Below are 12,205 nucleotides of genomic sequence, written 5' to 3'. Positions count from 1 at the left end.
GTTCTCCAAATTTAACTTTGAGATTTGTTACGTACCAGGCCCGGAGAACGTTAGGGCGGACGCTCTCTCACGCAAACCTGAATATTTGGAGGGAGAGGGTGTACCCGAAGAGACCCATGTCATTCCCGAGGACCGCTGGGTGTGTGGGGCGGCATTGGTGGGGCAAAGGGAACTGGTAGAGGGAACGGGTCAGGATGAATACGCCCAGGACAAACTCAGGAGTCTTAGGAGGGAGGGAGACAAACCCGGGGGTTTTGAGGAGAGAAATGGGGCGTTGTACTACAAGGGAGCGTTATACATACCTGAAGGGGAATTGAGGGAAAAGGTACTCAAGCAACTGCACGATAACCCCACAGCAGGGCATTTTGGGCAACACAAAACCATGTGGCTGGTTACCAGGGAATTCTGGTGGCCCAAGGTCAGGGAAGATGTGCGTGAATATGTGAGAGGGTGTGACCGATGCCAACGAGCCAAGGGGGAGAGGCGGGCACCGGCAGGTTTATTAGAACCACTACCCACGCCGGAAAGACCGTGGGAGGCAGTGGCAATAGATTTTATGACTGATCTGCCCAGGTCCAAAGGGAAAACAGCCATTATGGTGGTGGTAGATCTGTTAACCAAGATGGCCCACTTTATAGCCTGCTCACATGCGGTCACAGCAGAAGAAACCGCCAAATTGTTTGTGGAAAATGTGTTTAGGTTGCATGGCGCCCCCTTGAGGGTGGTTTCGGACCGAGGGAAACAATTTACTTCCAGGTTCTGGAGGAAGCTCATGAGCTTACTGCATGTAGAGGTTAATTTCTCTACTGCCCGTCATCCAGAAACCAACGGGCAGGCGGAAAGAGCTAATGGTGTCCTCCAGCAATATTTGAGGTGTTATGTTAATGACAGAGAGAATGATTGGGTGGAGAAGCTGGCGTTGGCAGAATTTGCTTACAACAATGCAGAGAACGTGTCCACGGGGATGAGCCCTTTTTTGGCCAATCACGGGTGTCATCCCCGAGCCTTCCCAGGGGGGGAGGGGGAGAACTGGAGCGTTCCAGCAGCAGAACAGTTCGTTGAAGAAATGGAAGCGATCCATCGCCAACTCCAACTTAATTTAAACCGGGCGAAGGAGGAATATAAGAGGCAGGCAGACAAAACCAGAAGGGAAGGGGAAAGCATTAGGGTGGGAGACCAGGTGTGGCTGTCCACCCAAGGGTTACCATTTAAAGGAGGTTGTAAGAAGTTAAGACCCAAAAGACTGGGCCCATTTGAAGTCACGCAACAGGTCAACCCAGTGGCTTTCAGACTCCGGTTACCGAACCACATGAAGTTGCACCCAGTGTTCCACAGATCGTTGCTGTCACCGTATATAGGGGACAGAGAGGGGAGGGTCAATAGGGGACCAGCGATGGAGGAAAAAGAACACAGCTACCATGCAGCGGAGATCCTAGATTCCAGGTGGAAAGGAGAGCAAGTAGAGTATTTGGTAATGTGGGAAGGGGAGCCGGAGTCGGAAAACACCTGGGTCAGGGCAGAGGATGTAGATGACGAGGTTCTAATTGAAACTTTTCATCAGAGATACCCTCGAAAACCCCAGCCAGTGGCGAGGTTCCGGAGGGAATACTTCGCCACCACAGACGAAGAAGAGGAGTTGGAGGGGTTCTCTGATTCCGAGGTGGAGGAGGATTCAGCGAGTCGGAACAAAGACCGATGGAGGGAGATGTTCGAGACGTCGGAAGATGAAGAGGATTCGTTTCGGGGTTTCAGCTCCTCACCGCCCAGAGGAGAGGGAGGGGGCGGGGGGGGAGGGGGCCCTGGAGGGGAGGTGGATGTCAGGGAACTGACATCAGAGGGAAAGGAGGTGATAGGGCTCCCAGAGACTGGGAGAGACTCAACAGCCAAAGCAGGGACCAGCAGGGGGAGCGCGGGGTCTCTGGAGGAGGATCTCAGGGATACTGAGAGAGATGCAGCAGCGCAGGCAGGAAGCAGGGGGGAGAAAGGGGTGAGAGACACGTCCAGTGAAAATAGTGGGGAGGTGTCAGAAGCAATTGCAGGGAGACCCATGCTTCGTCGGAAGCTGTCACGTCGTGAGTCCAGGAGACGTGTTTCCGTTAAGGAACTTCTTTGTTGGAGGCGTTTCCGCAAACAGCCACTGTCGGACTCTAACAGTGACTAGAGCAGACATGTCTGAGGAGCTCTGTCACACACAGAGGTTTGTGGGGCCGCACAAACTCTGAAGGGGCACCATTTTAAGCACAAGCAGCTAATCATCCCCTGATAAAAAGCAAACATATTCAAGCAACCCTACAAAAAAATGTAAGCAGAATGCCCCAGTAATACCTATAGTGTATTTGAAGAGCTTTTCCTGGATTGCCTCTGATTCTCAACTTTTTAAAAGAAACTTTATTCATCTTTAAAATAAAGATAAGATACAAACAATATTGAACATGCTAGTACAAATGTATTAATGTACATTGAACATACAAATTCATTATTAGCTACAAATGTGTGGCAGAGGCACTAAAATACGGCTTTATTTCCAATAAAGCGCACTGCACATATATAGGCATTTGTTCTGTTTTTCTTTCTGTTTGTAATACTTCTTTTTGTCTTTAGGGGCCACCTGGACCTTCAGGACTTAAAGGAGAACTTGGTTTCCCCGGTCGGCCAGTGTGTATATTTCTTTTTTGGGAAGAGGGGTATTTTAAAATTCTTTTTATTGTGCCATAAGGCATTTATGTGCTGTTATCTGCCTTTCAGGGGCGTCCTGGCCTGAATGGGAAAAAAGGCATAAAAGGTGAACGCGGTGTAACATTATATGTAAGTTCTACAGAAATGAAGTTCTTATTAACAGTTTAAGAAGATGCAGCTATACTCATAACAAGCAAAAGGAAGCTCTATTCAATGCATGAATTAATTAAGAGGACATTCCCTTTTATATAGGCACTGGCTTGTGTGGCTTTAAAAGGGGATTAGTCAAATTAGTCGAAAGGGATATGATAACCCATTCTCGGAAGATATGGTCACCAATGTTCATATATCCATGTTCAGACGATACTTCTGTTTACTTCTGAAACCAATTGCCAGGGGTTATACAAGAGACACAATAGAGGTGAAGAGATGATTTGTTTGGAAATGCCTCTGTGACATGTATGGTGAGGCCTTATCCCTAAAGGGTGAGGTTGTGCTGTGTTTTTTGTTTTGTTTTTAGTGTGGCCTGTCATGTAGCAATCACAAGGTTGATGGGGTGTTTCAAACACTGCCAAATTAGCAGGGTCTTTAGTTATGAGCGGGGGGGGGGAGGTTTATGAACTGTGTAGGAGCGTGTGGGATGCCCGAGTGATGTGATTAAAGGTAAGGAGCTGGTTTGGTGTTGGATAAAGGATGGACAAGCCAGTACAGGTGAGCATCAATTAGACAGCTGGCATATATCCCCTGCTTTGGTCCTCCCCAACCAGAGTGTTTGTGGTTGCCTTAGCAGGCAGTTCTTGGGCATGCTGGCTCTATATCTTAGAGTCAGGTTGGGTTGCAATAAAATCTTCCTCATTTATTGCTTGTTAGTGGATGAGGAGAAAAGTCTGTGCACAACTGAGTCTTGGGTGGGAAAGCTGGGAGGAGTTGGTCTGAGTTGTGTCCTCCTGGGTACTCACTTTAGCGCCAGAACAGAGCCGCTTTTAGCAGGTTATTCTGCCACCCAGACGAGTGGGATTCAACTGGTGCTGGTAGAGATGCTGGTGGAGGAAGGGGGTGTGGTGCGTGCAGTCCACCCAGGTGTCATCCCTGAGGGGAGTGACATCACTGCCCCACCCCCCTGGGACGCTCAGCCTGCCCCTGCAAATGGCTAGCCCTACCCCCGGGTGCACAGCTACCTTCACCTCTGGGTAGAGATGGGGGAGGAATCCATATAATTCACATTCAAAGCCACCTGGTTCAATCCAGGTGTATCATGACCCAGATCAAATCACGAGCACATATCAGAATCTGCAGCCCTACTTTTTAATGACAACATCTAAAGGGATTTCTCACAAGATTAAGACCTACTGTGAACACTTGCATGTTCAGAAACACCACCAGACAAGAAAAAGTTAGCACTAAGATCAGGAAATGTGTTGACATGCTGTATTGAAATACATCACACAGTGGTGAGGCCGGCCCTGGCCTTTGCTGGGAAACAATCCCTGATGCTTTTCCTGCTTTTATCTTTCTAGGGGCCTCCTGGTGTGCGTGGATTGCCTGGTCCCCCAGGACCCCCAGGCCGTGTAGTTTTCATTAAAGGAGTAAGTCCATCCACATTTGTCATCTCATTTGGCTCTATACAAATTGAAAAAAACTTAAGGGATTTTTTTAGACACTTCAATGCAGCGGCCATCTTCAGAGGCTCCAGTTGTCAGATGCTAGGGGCATCGGTTATTTGTCTTTATTTTGCTTGTTGTGAACTTCCCAAGGGCTTGCTACTGCTGGACACAAAGAACTGCAACGTGATAAATTATTGGTGTTATATTTTTCAGAGCTAGAACGTTGTTTTGAAAATGCTGCCAGACAGCTAAGCGGGGATCTTTTCGAGGTTGTTGTGGAAAGCGGTGGCATTTGCAGTTTAAATGCATCAGCAGAAACTTGAAATGACTCCTCTCTTGGAGGAGTACACTTTGCCCCGGACATATGGAAAATAAGAAAGCCAAGTTTATTACAGGAAATAATGCATGTTGTGTAGGAAAGATCACAGTTCCAGCTAACTAAGGTGGAGATGCAAAGAGCCACACTCGCTCCTTCACCTCTGAAGGAGAGAAAGAGACAAAGAAGCATAGAATCATGGAATAATAGAATTGTAGAGTTGGAAGGGATCCTTAGGGTCTGCAGGAATATCAAATAAAACATCAATGACAGATGACCACCCAGTGTCTGCTTAAAAGCCTCCAATGGAGAATCCACTATCTTCTGAGGGAGTCTGTTCCACTGTTATCAACTGGATCCTTCCTCTTAAACACAGTTGTGTCAAATAGGAGTTAATCCATAGGTATTATGCAAAGGTGGAGAGAGGAGGAGGAGGAAGGGAGGTCAGCAACCTTGAGAGTATCAGTCTTGCACCTGAGGAAAGGTTAGCACAGGTGAGCTCAGAAAGACAGTATAAGAAGCTTGGGGCTCCACTATCTATTCTATCCTCATGGAGACTTTCCTGCCTTTAACACAAGCTGAGCTGCATCCTGACACTTCCAGCAGAAAGTTGCTCACTGCTGAAGATCGGGAAGAAATTTGATTCGGTTTGCATTTGAATGTGAACCCACCTGATTCAGCTCTCCAAACAAACAAAGAATGAGACACAGCTTTCCTTCAAAATTTCACTTCTCAAAAGAACTTTGTGGTGCAGTTTTCCAACCACATAATATGTGTATTAGCAGGAAATGCATTTTTAAACAAATAATAATACATTGGTGAAAAGGAGGGGAGCTACATGAAAAATGTGTATATTAAGCAAACTTGCATAGGAAAAATGTGCACTAAAATGCTGGCAGTTTTTAGCAGATTTGCCCAACTGATCACTGTAAGGTGAATGTGTGTACCTGTAGCCATCTTGAATTCCATGAAAATAAGACAGGGAATAAGTAAGTGTAATTTTAAAGGACCGGATTTGTTTATTTAATATTAAAAGCCACATCAGAAGGGAACAACTGATAAGCAAAGAATCAGCATCAGGAGCAGGGAGTTGGCAGTTTCTCTACTCCAAAATACCTCCCCGAGTGGATTTCTCTTGGCCTCTGATGTGTAGTTTGGTCTTTAAAAAATTACTAGCAGTACCCTAGCATATACATTTTCAACATACAGACTGAAAAACCATCCCAACATGATTTAGAGAAAAATACCCCCCCCAAAAAAAGTGCTTTGGTGAGGAGCGTGGTCTTACACTTTTATTAATATATTGCTTTTAGAAATAATTAAATAGTTACTGTATTTATTTTCCTCCAATTTCTGAACAGACAGTTTTTCCAATTTCTCCCAGGCCTCAGTGCAAGACAACAGTGAGTTATTTACAGTATCTATCCATTTTCCCTGGATAAGCATACGTGTTTTATATGTTTTTTGTTCTTGTCTGTTGCTTCGTCAGCGCCTGCCCTAATAACACCTCATGCTGCATGTGTGCTTTCAAGGCAGGACCAAATGGTTAAGGTCACAGACAGCGGTGATGAAGTAATTATGTGCAGTGCTTTTTTTCTAGGGTGCAGGTACTGTGTACCCTCATCTTAAAACACATGTGGGCAGCCTCCAAGCCACCCTTGGCCACTCCAGATGTGGCCTGTGAAGCCTCCAGGAAGCCCCACCCCCTTTCCCCTGTTGATCCCCCACCAGCTGCACAGTGGGGAAAGGACTCCTGTTTCTGTGCTGTGATTTAGGCTGCAGCAGGAGCCCTTGGGGGCAGGGGAAGAAGAGAACAGCAGCATGGCAACAAACCTTTTTCAGGTTTAAGCTGCGTTCTCAGTACAGTACTCCCCATGTAGCCCAGGCTGCTACAGACAATGATCTTAGCTGCATCAAGGACATAGACTGCCTATGTGCCTTCACTGGGAGTGGAGTGGGAATGTTTAAAGTGTGCGTGTGAGTGAGTGAGAGCTGGAAGAGTACATGTAGGTGGCTCACGTATGTGACTGTGTAGCCACCAACACACCACCCACTACTGTAAGCAGACCTCACAGCCAAAAAGGTTGCTTACCACTGTCTTGGCAGCACATTGTCCTTGAAACCAGTGGGGTAAGGGACAGTGATTTGGAAGATAGTTTGTGTTTTAGTTGTCTGTTGTTAAACTTCATTTTAAAATATAATTTACTTTACTTTTAAATACCTGTCTGTTTAAAAACACTCTGTCAAAAGGAAACATTAATGTTAACATATGCAACCCAGTAGAGCAAAACAAATCCATGCACTGCCTCGTCTGTATTATGTTGCCAGTCAAAATTCTGTTGATATCATTTGCTGTAGGTCCGTGGGGCTTAGTCACATCTCAGGAAAGAGCTGTAAGAAAATGGAATGCCCTGCTTCTGTCCCTGAAATCTCCAGTTAAAGATGGATTTCAGGGAGCCATATGGTACCTGCCCTATATCTTTCCCCCTTTGGGGCCCATAGCATCTTCCCAAGTGGTTCAGATTGGGAAACTAGCACCATTGGGGAAAGTATGCCAGGTGGTGTCTTTTGAAGAGAAGCATCTATCAATTGGATATAATTAGCGATAGAAGTGCAGACACAATCTCTTGTTTTAAAATCCACATTCTGATCTCAGTTGCATTGTGATGCTAAACCAGAGTAATCATAGTGACTCAACTGGACTTCTCTAACATCATTGGATTGCCAACAATGTCAGCCTCTACCTCCTTTGGCACCCGCAACAGATCTCAGTAAATATCCCTTCAGAAATCCACAATTCACAAGCAGCTCTTTGCTTATACTGCTCAGGTCCTGTTTTCACTGCCTCAGCCTCTCCTACGTTGCCCATATTTCACTGGATGTCAGGAATAGAGATTCACCCTCCCTTCCAATATGAACCAAGAAAGGGGCAACAAACTTATCTCTCTCAGCAAGTGTGGTGGTGGCAGATGTAGCTCCCTTTTTTCCATTCACATGGAGTATGTCTGCACCGTTTTGTGATCCTGTCTCTTTTCCTGCTCATTTATATGTTTTACCATGTCCCCACAGAAGCTCGTTTGTGACCGGCACCCACTGCACTTTCTCAGAATTCCAGAAATGCCCACTGACTCAAAAAAGCTGGCAGGGGAAATACCATGATCACAAAAAGGCTGGCAACTCATGTTCTAACCTGGCATGTAGAATTTTCTTGGAATGGCAAGAATATATGCTACATGTCAAAGAACCTGACACTAAACAGACCCTGACCAGCTGATGCTCAGGCATTAGTGCTTTGATATTCCAATACATGTTACATAAAGCAAGGCTGCTACTAACAGTGTGGCCTGTGCTTGTGTACTAGGACTAGGAGTGTCGTCAAACATGCAGCATAGAGAAATCTGTAAGGCACTTACGTTATTTGCATTTTGAATATATTTGCTCTCTATCTGTGCAGGCAGACACCCCTCACCCTGGAAACCCAAAAGTGGCCGATGGTAAGTTTGTTGGTAACAGGGGGGCTAGTTGTAAGTTCTAGTGATGCAATGATAGGGTTATTTTCAAAGTCCAAAATGGAGTGGGATGGTGGTGGATGATGGATTAGAGAGGTCTCTTTCTCCTCATCTCATGGATCCATTTAAGACCAGACTCCAGACCATCCTGGCTTGAGTCTAGTCGAAAATGGATTTTGATCAGGTCCCAGAGGCATGATTATTTCCAGAGAAGAATTGGAAATGAGGAAGATATCCATTCATCCATCACCAGTTCAGAAGATTTCAGCGCTGGTTAGTGACTCCAAAGCCAACGACTTCAGCTAACAATCTGAATTACAATGACGTTCATATGACATGGTCCCAATCCCATACTAACAACAATGTTCCAGTTTCCTAAACCTCCCTGCATCAAAACTTCATGTAAATTAGGACACTGCATTATAGTGTAGTGAACAAGAAAGCCAAGGTCACAAAGTGAAGGGCTCATGAATGCAGGGATCAAGCCTGAGTTTGATTGACTGCCCTTCAAAAATGACTTCAAACAATCACTTTGTGCCCTTCTGCAATCAGTATTACTGTGGCTTTTTCCCTGAGCTTATTCTCATGGGGTTTAAGATGGCTCAGTTATCTCAGAGGAAGAAAGACCTGCTGTTCTCACAATCGTTCTTGAGCTTAGTGTGGACTAGGCGCTTGCACATGAAACTGGCTTCAGAAGGAGGGTGGAAGTGTGTGTTTGTGACAGTATGTTTTGCTCCATGCAAGGCAAAAGTGCTCATGAGTGCTTAGCCAGCAGTTGAAATAACTGGCATGGACCACTTAGACCCTGCCAGCATGTGGGGGCACTAATTTCTTGTGTTTTAAATATATTGTAAGCTGCCTCAATAACTTTGGTTGGTAGGTGGGGTATAAATATTCATATATATAGTGCTTCCTATATCTGTGGAGGACACTTCTCTCTGCAGTCGGAGGAGGAAAGACAGCAATACAACTCAAGAAAGACGGGGAGGAGTAGGAAGACGCGAGAGACATTTGCAGCAGTTATGCAGTCGTACCTCTGCTTACGTATCCCTCTGAATAGGTACACTTCGAAGCGCTCAATCGCGCTGCACGCATGCGCAGAAGGGCGCCTCCCATTATGAAGTTTTTGGGATGAACAGATCCCGTTCATAACTGGACGTACCCCTGTGCTTTGTAGCAGGCTACCCTCTTCACTGCCTTTTGATTTGGGCCAGTCTTGGAAGGGACCAGGGTGCTGCATTTTAAGGATATCACTCTAGAAATACTGGAGAGTTAAAATCTGGATAGCAAGCAAAACTTTGTGGAAGTCTGCTTTCTGTTTCTCATACTGCAGATGTCACCTGCTGTGCATTTCTGACCAGCCCCCCCCCCCCATGTAAATATTTTCTAGAAGCAGGTTCCTGGAGTGCAAGTGGTCCACCAGTCATCAAAGGTGAAAAAGGAGACAGAGGCACACCAGGGCCACCAGGTATTTATTTTTTTATTTTTTTTATTAAATTTGTATACCACCCTTCATCCATAGATCCCAGGGTGGTTCATAACATAAAATTACAATATAAAAAATGCAAAATACATAATAAGAACAAAAACAAATCAATGATCCCAGGGTCAGTCGGAGTCCCCAAGAAGCTGGCAAGGCAGACAAAGTAAAGTAACACATTTTGTTTTCCGTTTTTCCTTCTATGAAAACGCAAACAACTGCAGTCAAACCTGAAACTTCTGGTCGCAATTTCCCTCTCCACTGAGGATAATTTTGCAGAATTTGCCCCAAGCTTTCTTTCTTTCTGGTATGGAAAAGTCACACATTCATGAGGGACAGGACAGGTTTTCAAGGATTCTTGTCACATCATAAGGAAGTTTTGGAGTGGAGAAGTAAACAGGAGGAAATAGAAAAGGGCCTGTTGAGGCTAGTTTCTATAGAGACAATTTTCACCACATCTGACAATGGTTGCCAGTTGTCTTTAACAATAAACAATATCTTGATTTATGAAAAAGAAAACCCTCAGAACATCCGAATGATATGAAACAGGGAATTATGCTGGTTGTTGTCAAGATTGCTGCTGTTTAACTCTTTCCTTGAGGACTTGGGGTTACTACTAGGGCTTTAGCGTTCTTCTCATAGTCTTCAGGGGGGAAGGAGTTAGATCTCAGTGTAAGAAATCAGAAGTGAGTGGAAAGGAGAAAGAGAGCTATCTTATACCAGCTGCCCCTCTTCTCCCCCAAGCCCTGCAGCTTCCAAGTTCCAGCAAGATCTCACTGGAACTCAGAAGCCACTGTGTGACGGACAGCTGAGCCAGACCAGAGTCTGGAGCCTCTCTCTGATTGGCTACCAAGACTGCTGGTCAAAGGGGGGTGGAGCCAGCACTTTGGAAGGGAGAATAAAAGGAGCCGTTTCTGACAGTGGGTTCAGATATTTTTAAGAGAGAGCTGGAGGGAGAGTTAGTTCTGGTCTCTGTGTGTAACATCCACTCTGCAGCTAGAGAAAGGAGACTGAGCTTAGATTGGAAGATAATGTTTAGTGTCTTGTGCGAACATTCAGACAGGAGTTAACTTAAAGGCTGAGTTTGAGCAGGAGAAGTAGGAGCTGTGAGGATACCGTCTACTTGGGTCTCATCCCAGTCAGGAGGGGAGACATCTTCTAGAAAGAGAAGGTTACCAGACCAGTTAAAAGGGGTGTGGGCAGTGACGGAGCTTCATGCTGTGGCATCAGGGGGTGGAGAGCAGGCAGGGGCGTGGGTAGCACGCGCCCTGGGGGCGTGGTGTGCCATCTGTGGGGGCGTGGTGCCCAGCGCAGGCGGGGGGCAGCCATGATGGCACCCCACCAGGATGGCACCTCCCCCAACCCCCTCTTCCTCCACCAGCGGGTGTGGGGATCGCCTGTGTCTGACCTCCCAACATTCAAAGTACCTCAGGGGTGTCTTTGATAGAAGGTTGGGTAACTGACAGAGAGTACCACCTTGTTTAAGAACCAAAGTATTAATCTGTAATACCTATGCAGCAACTAGGCTAAGGAACTGAAGTGAAATAACTGGAAATAAGCTAAACATTTACCACCTAGCCTAGAAACCTGTAACACCTAACTGAGGAGTAATAACTGAATTAAGCAACTGACATTTAATAGAAGCTGTGCGTTTACTGCCTTGTTTAGAAGCTTGTAATGTCCACTAAATTTAGTATAATTATGAATAGGTTAACTGTTTCCTGAAAGAACATTATCTCTGACACATCCTTTCTTTTATCAGCTTTGTTCTGCAAAATACCGTATTTTTGGCACCATAACACTCACTTTTTTCCTCCTAAAAAGTAAAGGGAAATCCTCCTAAAAAGTAAGGGGGGGGAGTCTGTGCGTGTTATGGAGGGAATGCCTACGGGTGGCATGCCTACAGATTTTCCTCCTCTAAAAACTACGTGCGTGTTATGGTCAGGTGCGTGTTATAGAGCGAAAAATACGGTAAATCTTTTCTTATTTGTTCAACTTCTGCCTAAGTTTACCTTCACACAAAAAGCATACGATGACCCGTGGTGGTTATATTTAGAGTATACATATGTGGATCTGCCGCAGTTGGTAGCCAGAGCAGTTGGATCTGCTACAAATGGGTGGGAAGAGTGGGGTGGGGTGCACTTTCACACGGCTACTTCTCCTTGCTTCTCTGGCAGTGGCAGGGGAGGGTGCAGCAGTGGCTTGTGGCAAGATCTCGCAGGACTCTCGTGAGATCTTCCCAGAACCTGGAAGCTACAGCCACAACCGCTTGTCTAGAAGTGGGGGCTGCCCCTTGCACCTGAGGCTGCTGCCTCATTCTGCTTCATAGATCTGTGTGGACTTAATAGAAACAGAAAATTCATAAAATTATTTCCTTTCCTTTCCAGGTCCTCCTCTGCCATCAACTTATTTTAGCCAGTTAAACATCATGAAGGTACGTAATTCTTTCCCGTTGACAGCTGAATTCGGCCTTAATAAAGTACCAGCACATTGTCTGATTTTTAGAGGCAATTATTTGTGAATTTTCAGCGTAATAGTTGCTACATGCACGCTGGCCGTGTTTTTCATAGAGTTTCCCCTTTCCAATCCAAAGAGGGTACCTGTTTCTCTCAGACTATGC

At 45.6% G+C, this 12,205-nt stretch overlaps 1 protein-coding gene across 3 annotated transcripts in view; it reads left to right on the top strand.

Moving 5' to 3' along the window:
* The window catches only part of COL15A1 (collagen type XV alpha 1 chain), a 127,395-nt gene that overhangs the window by 102,722 nt on the left and 12,468 nt on the right, over positions 1-12,205 (top strand). For all 3 annotated transcript variants that reach the window (XR_014212796.1, XM_082194712.1, XM_082194713.1), the window contains exons 28-34: positions 2,602-2,655; positions 2,746-2,805; positions 4,194-4,262; positions 5,958-5,999; positions 8,051-8,090; positions 9,496-9,573; positions 11,973-12,019. Coding sequence is in view for 2 of the 3 variants with exons in the window: in XM_082194712.1 (XP_082050838.1) it covers positions 2,602-2,655; positions 2,746-2,805; positions 4,194-4,262; positions 5,958-5,999; positions 8,051-8,090; positions 9,496-9,573; positions 11,973-12,019 (390 nt within the window). In the remaining variant the exon portion in view is untranslated. The remainder of the gene's footprint in view (positions 1-2,601; positions 2,656-2,745; positions 2,806-4,193; positions 4,263-5,957; positions 6,000-8,050; positions 8,091-9,495; positions 9,574-11,972; positions 12,020-12,205) is intronic.

The sequence above is a fragment of the Podarcis vaucheri genome, assembly GCF_965113315.1.
Source record: "Podarcis vaucheri genome assembly, chromosome: 13".
In the NCBI taxonomy this organism is placed as follows: domain Eukaryota; kingdom Metazoa; phylum Chordata; class Lepidosauria; order Squamata; family Lacertidae; genus Podarcis; species Podarcis vaucheri.
The sequence above is the reverse complement of the archived record's forward strand: the minus strand, read 5'-3'. Positions and strand labels throughout refer to the sequence as shown.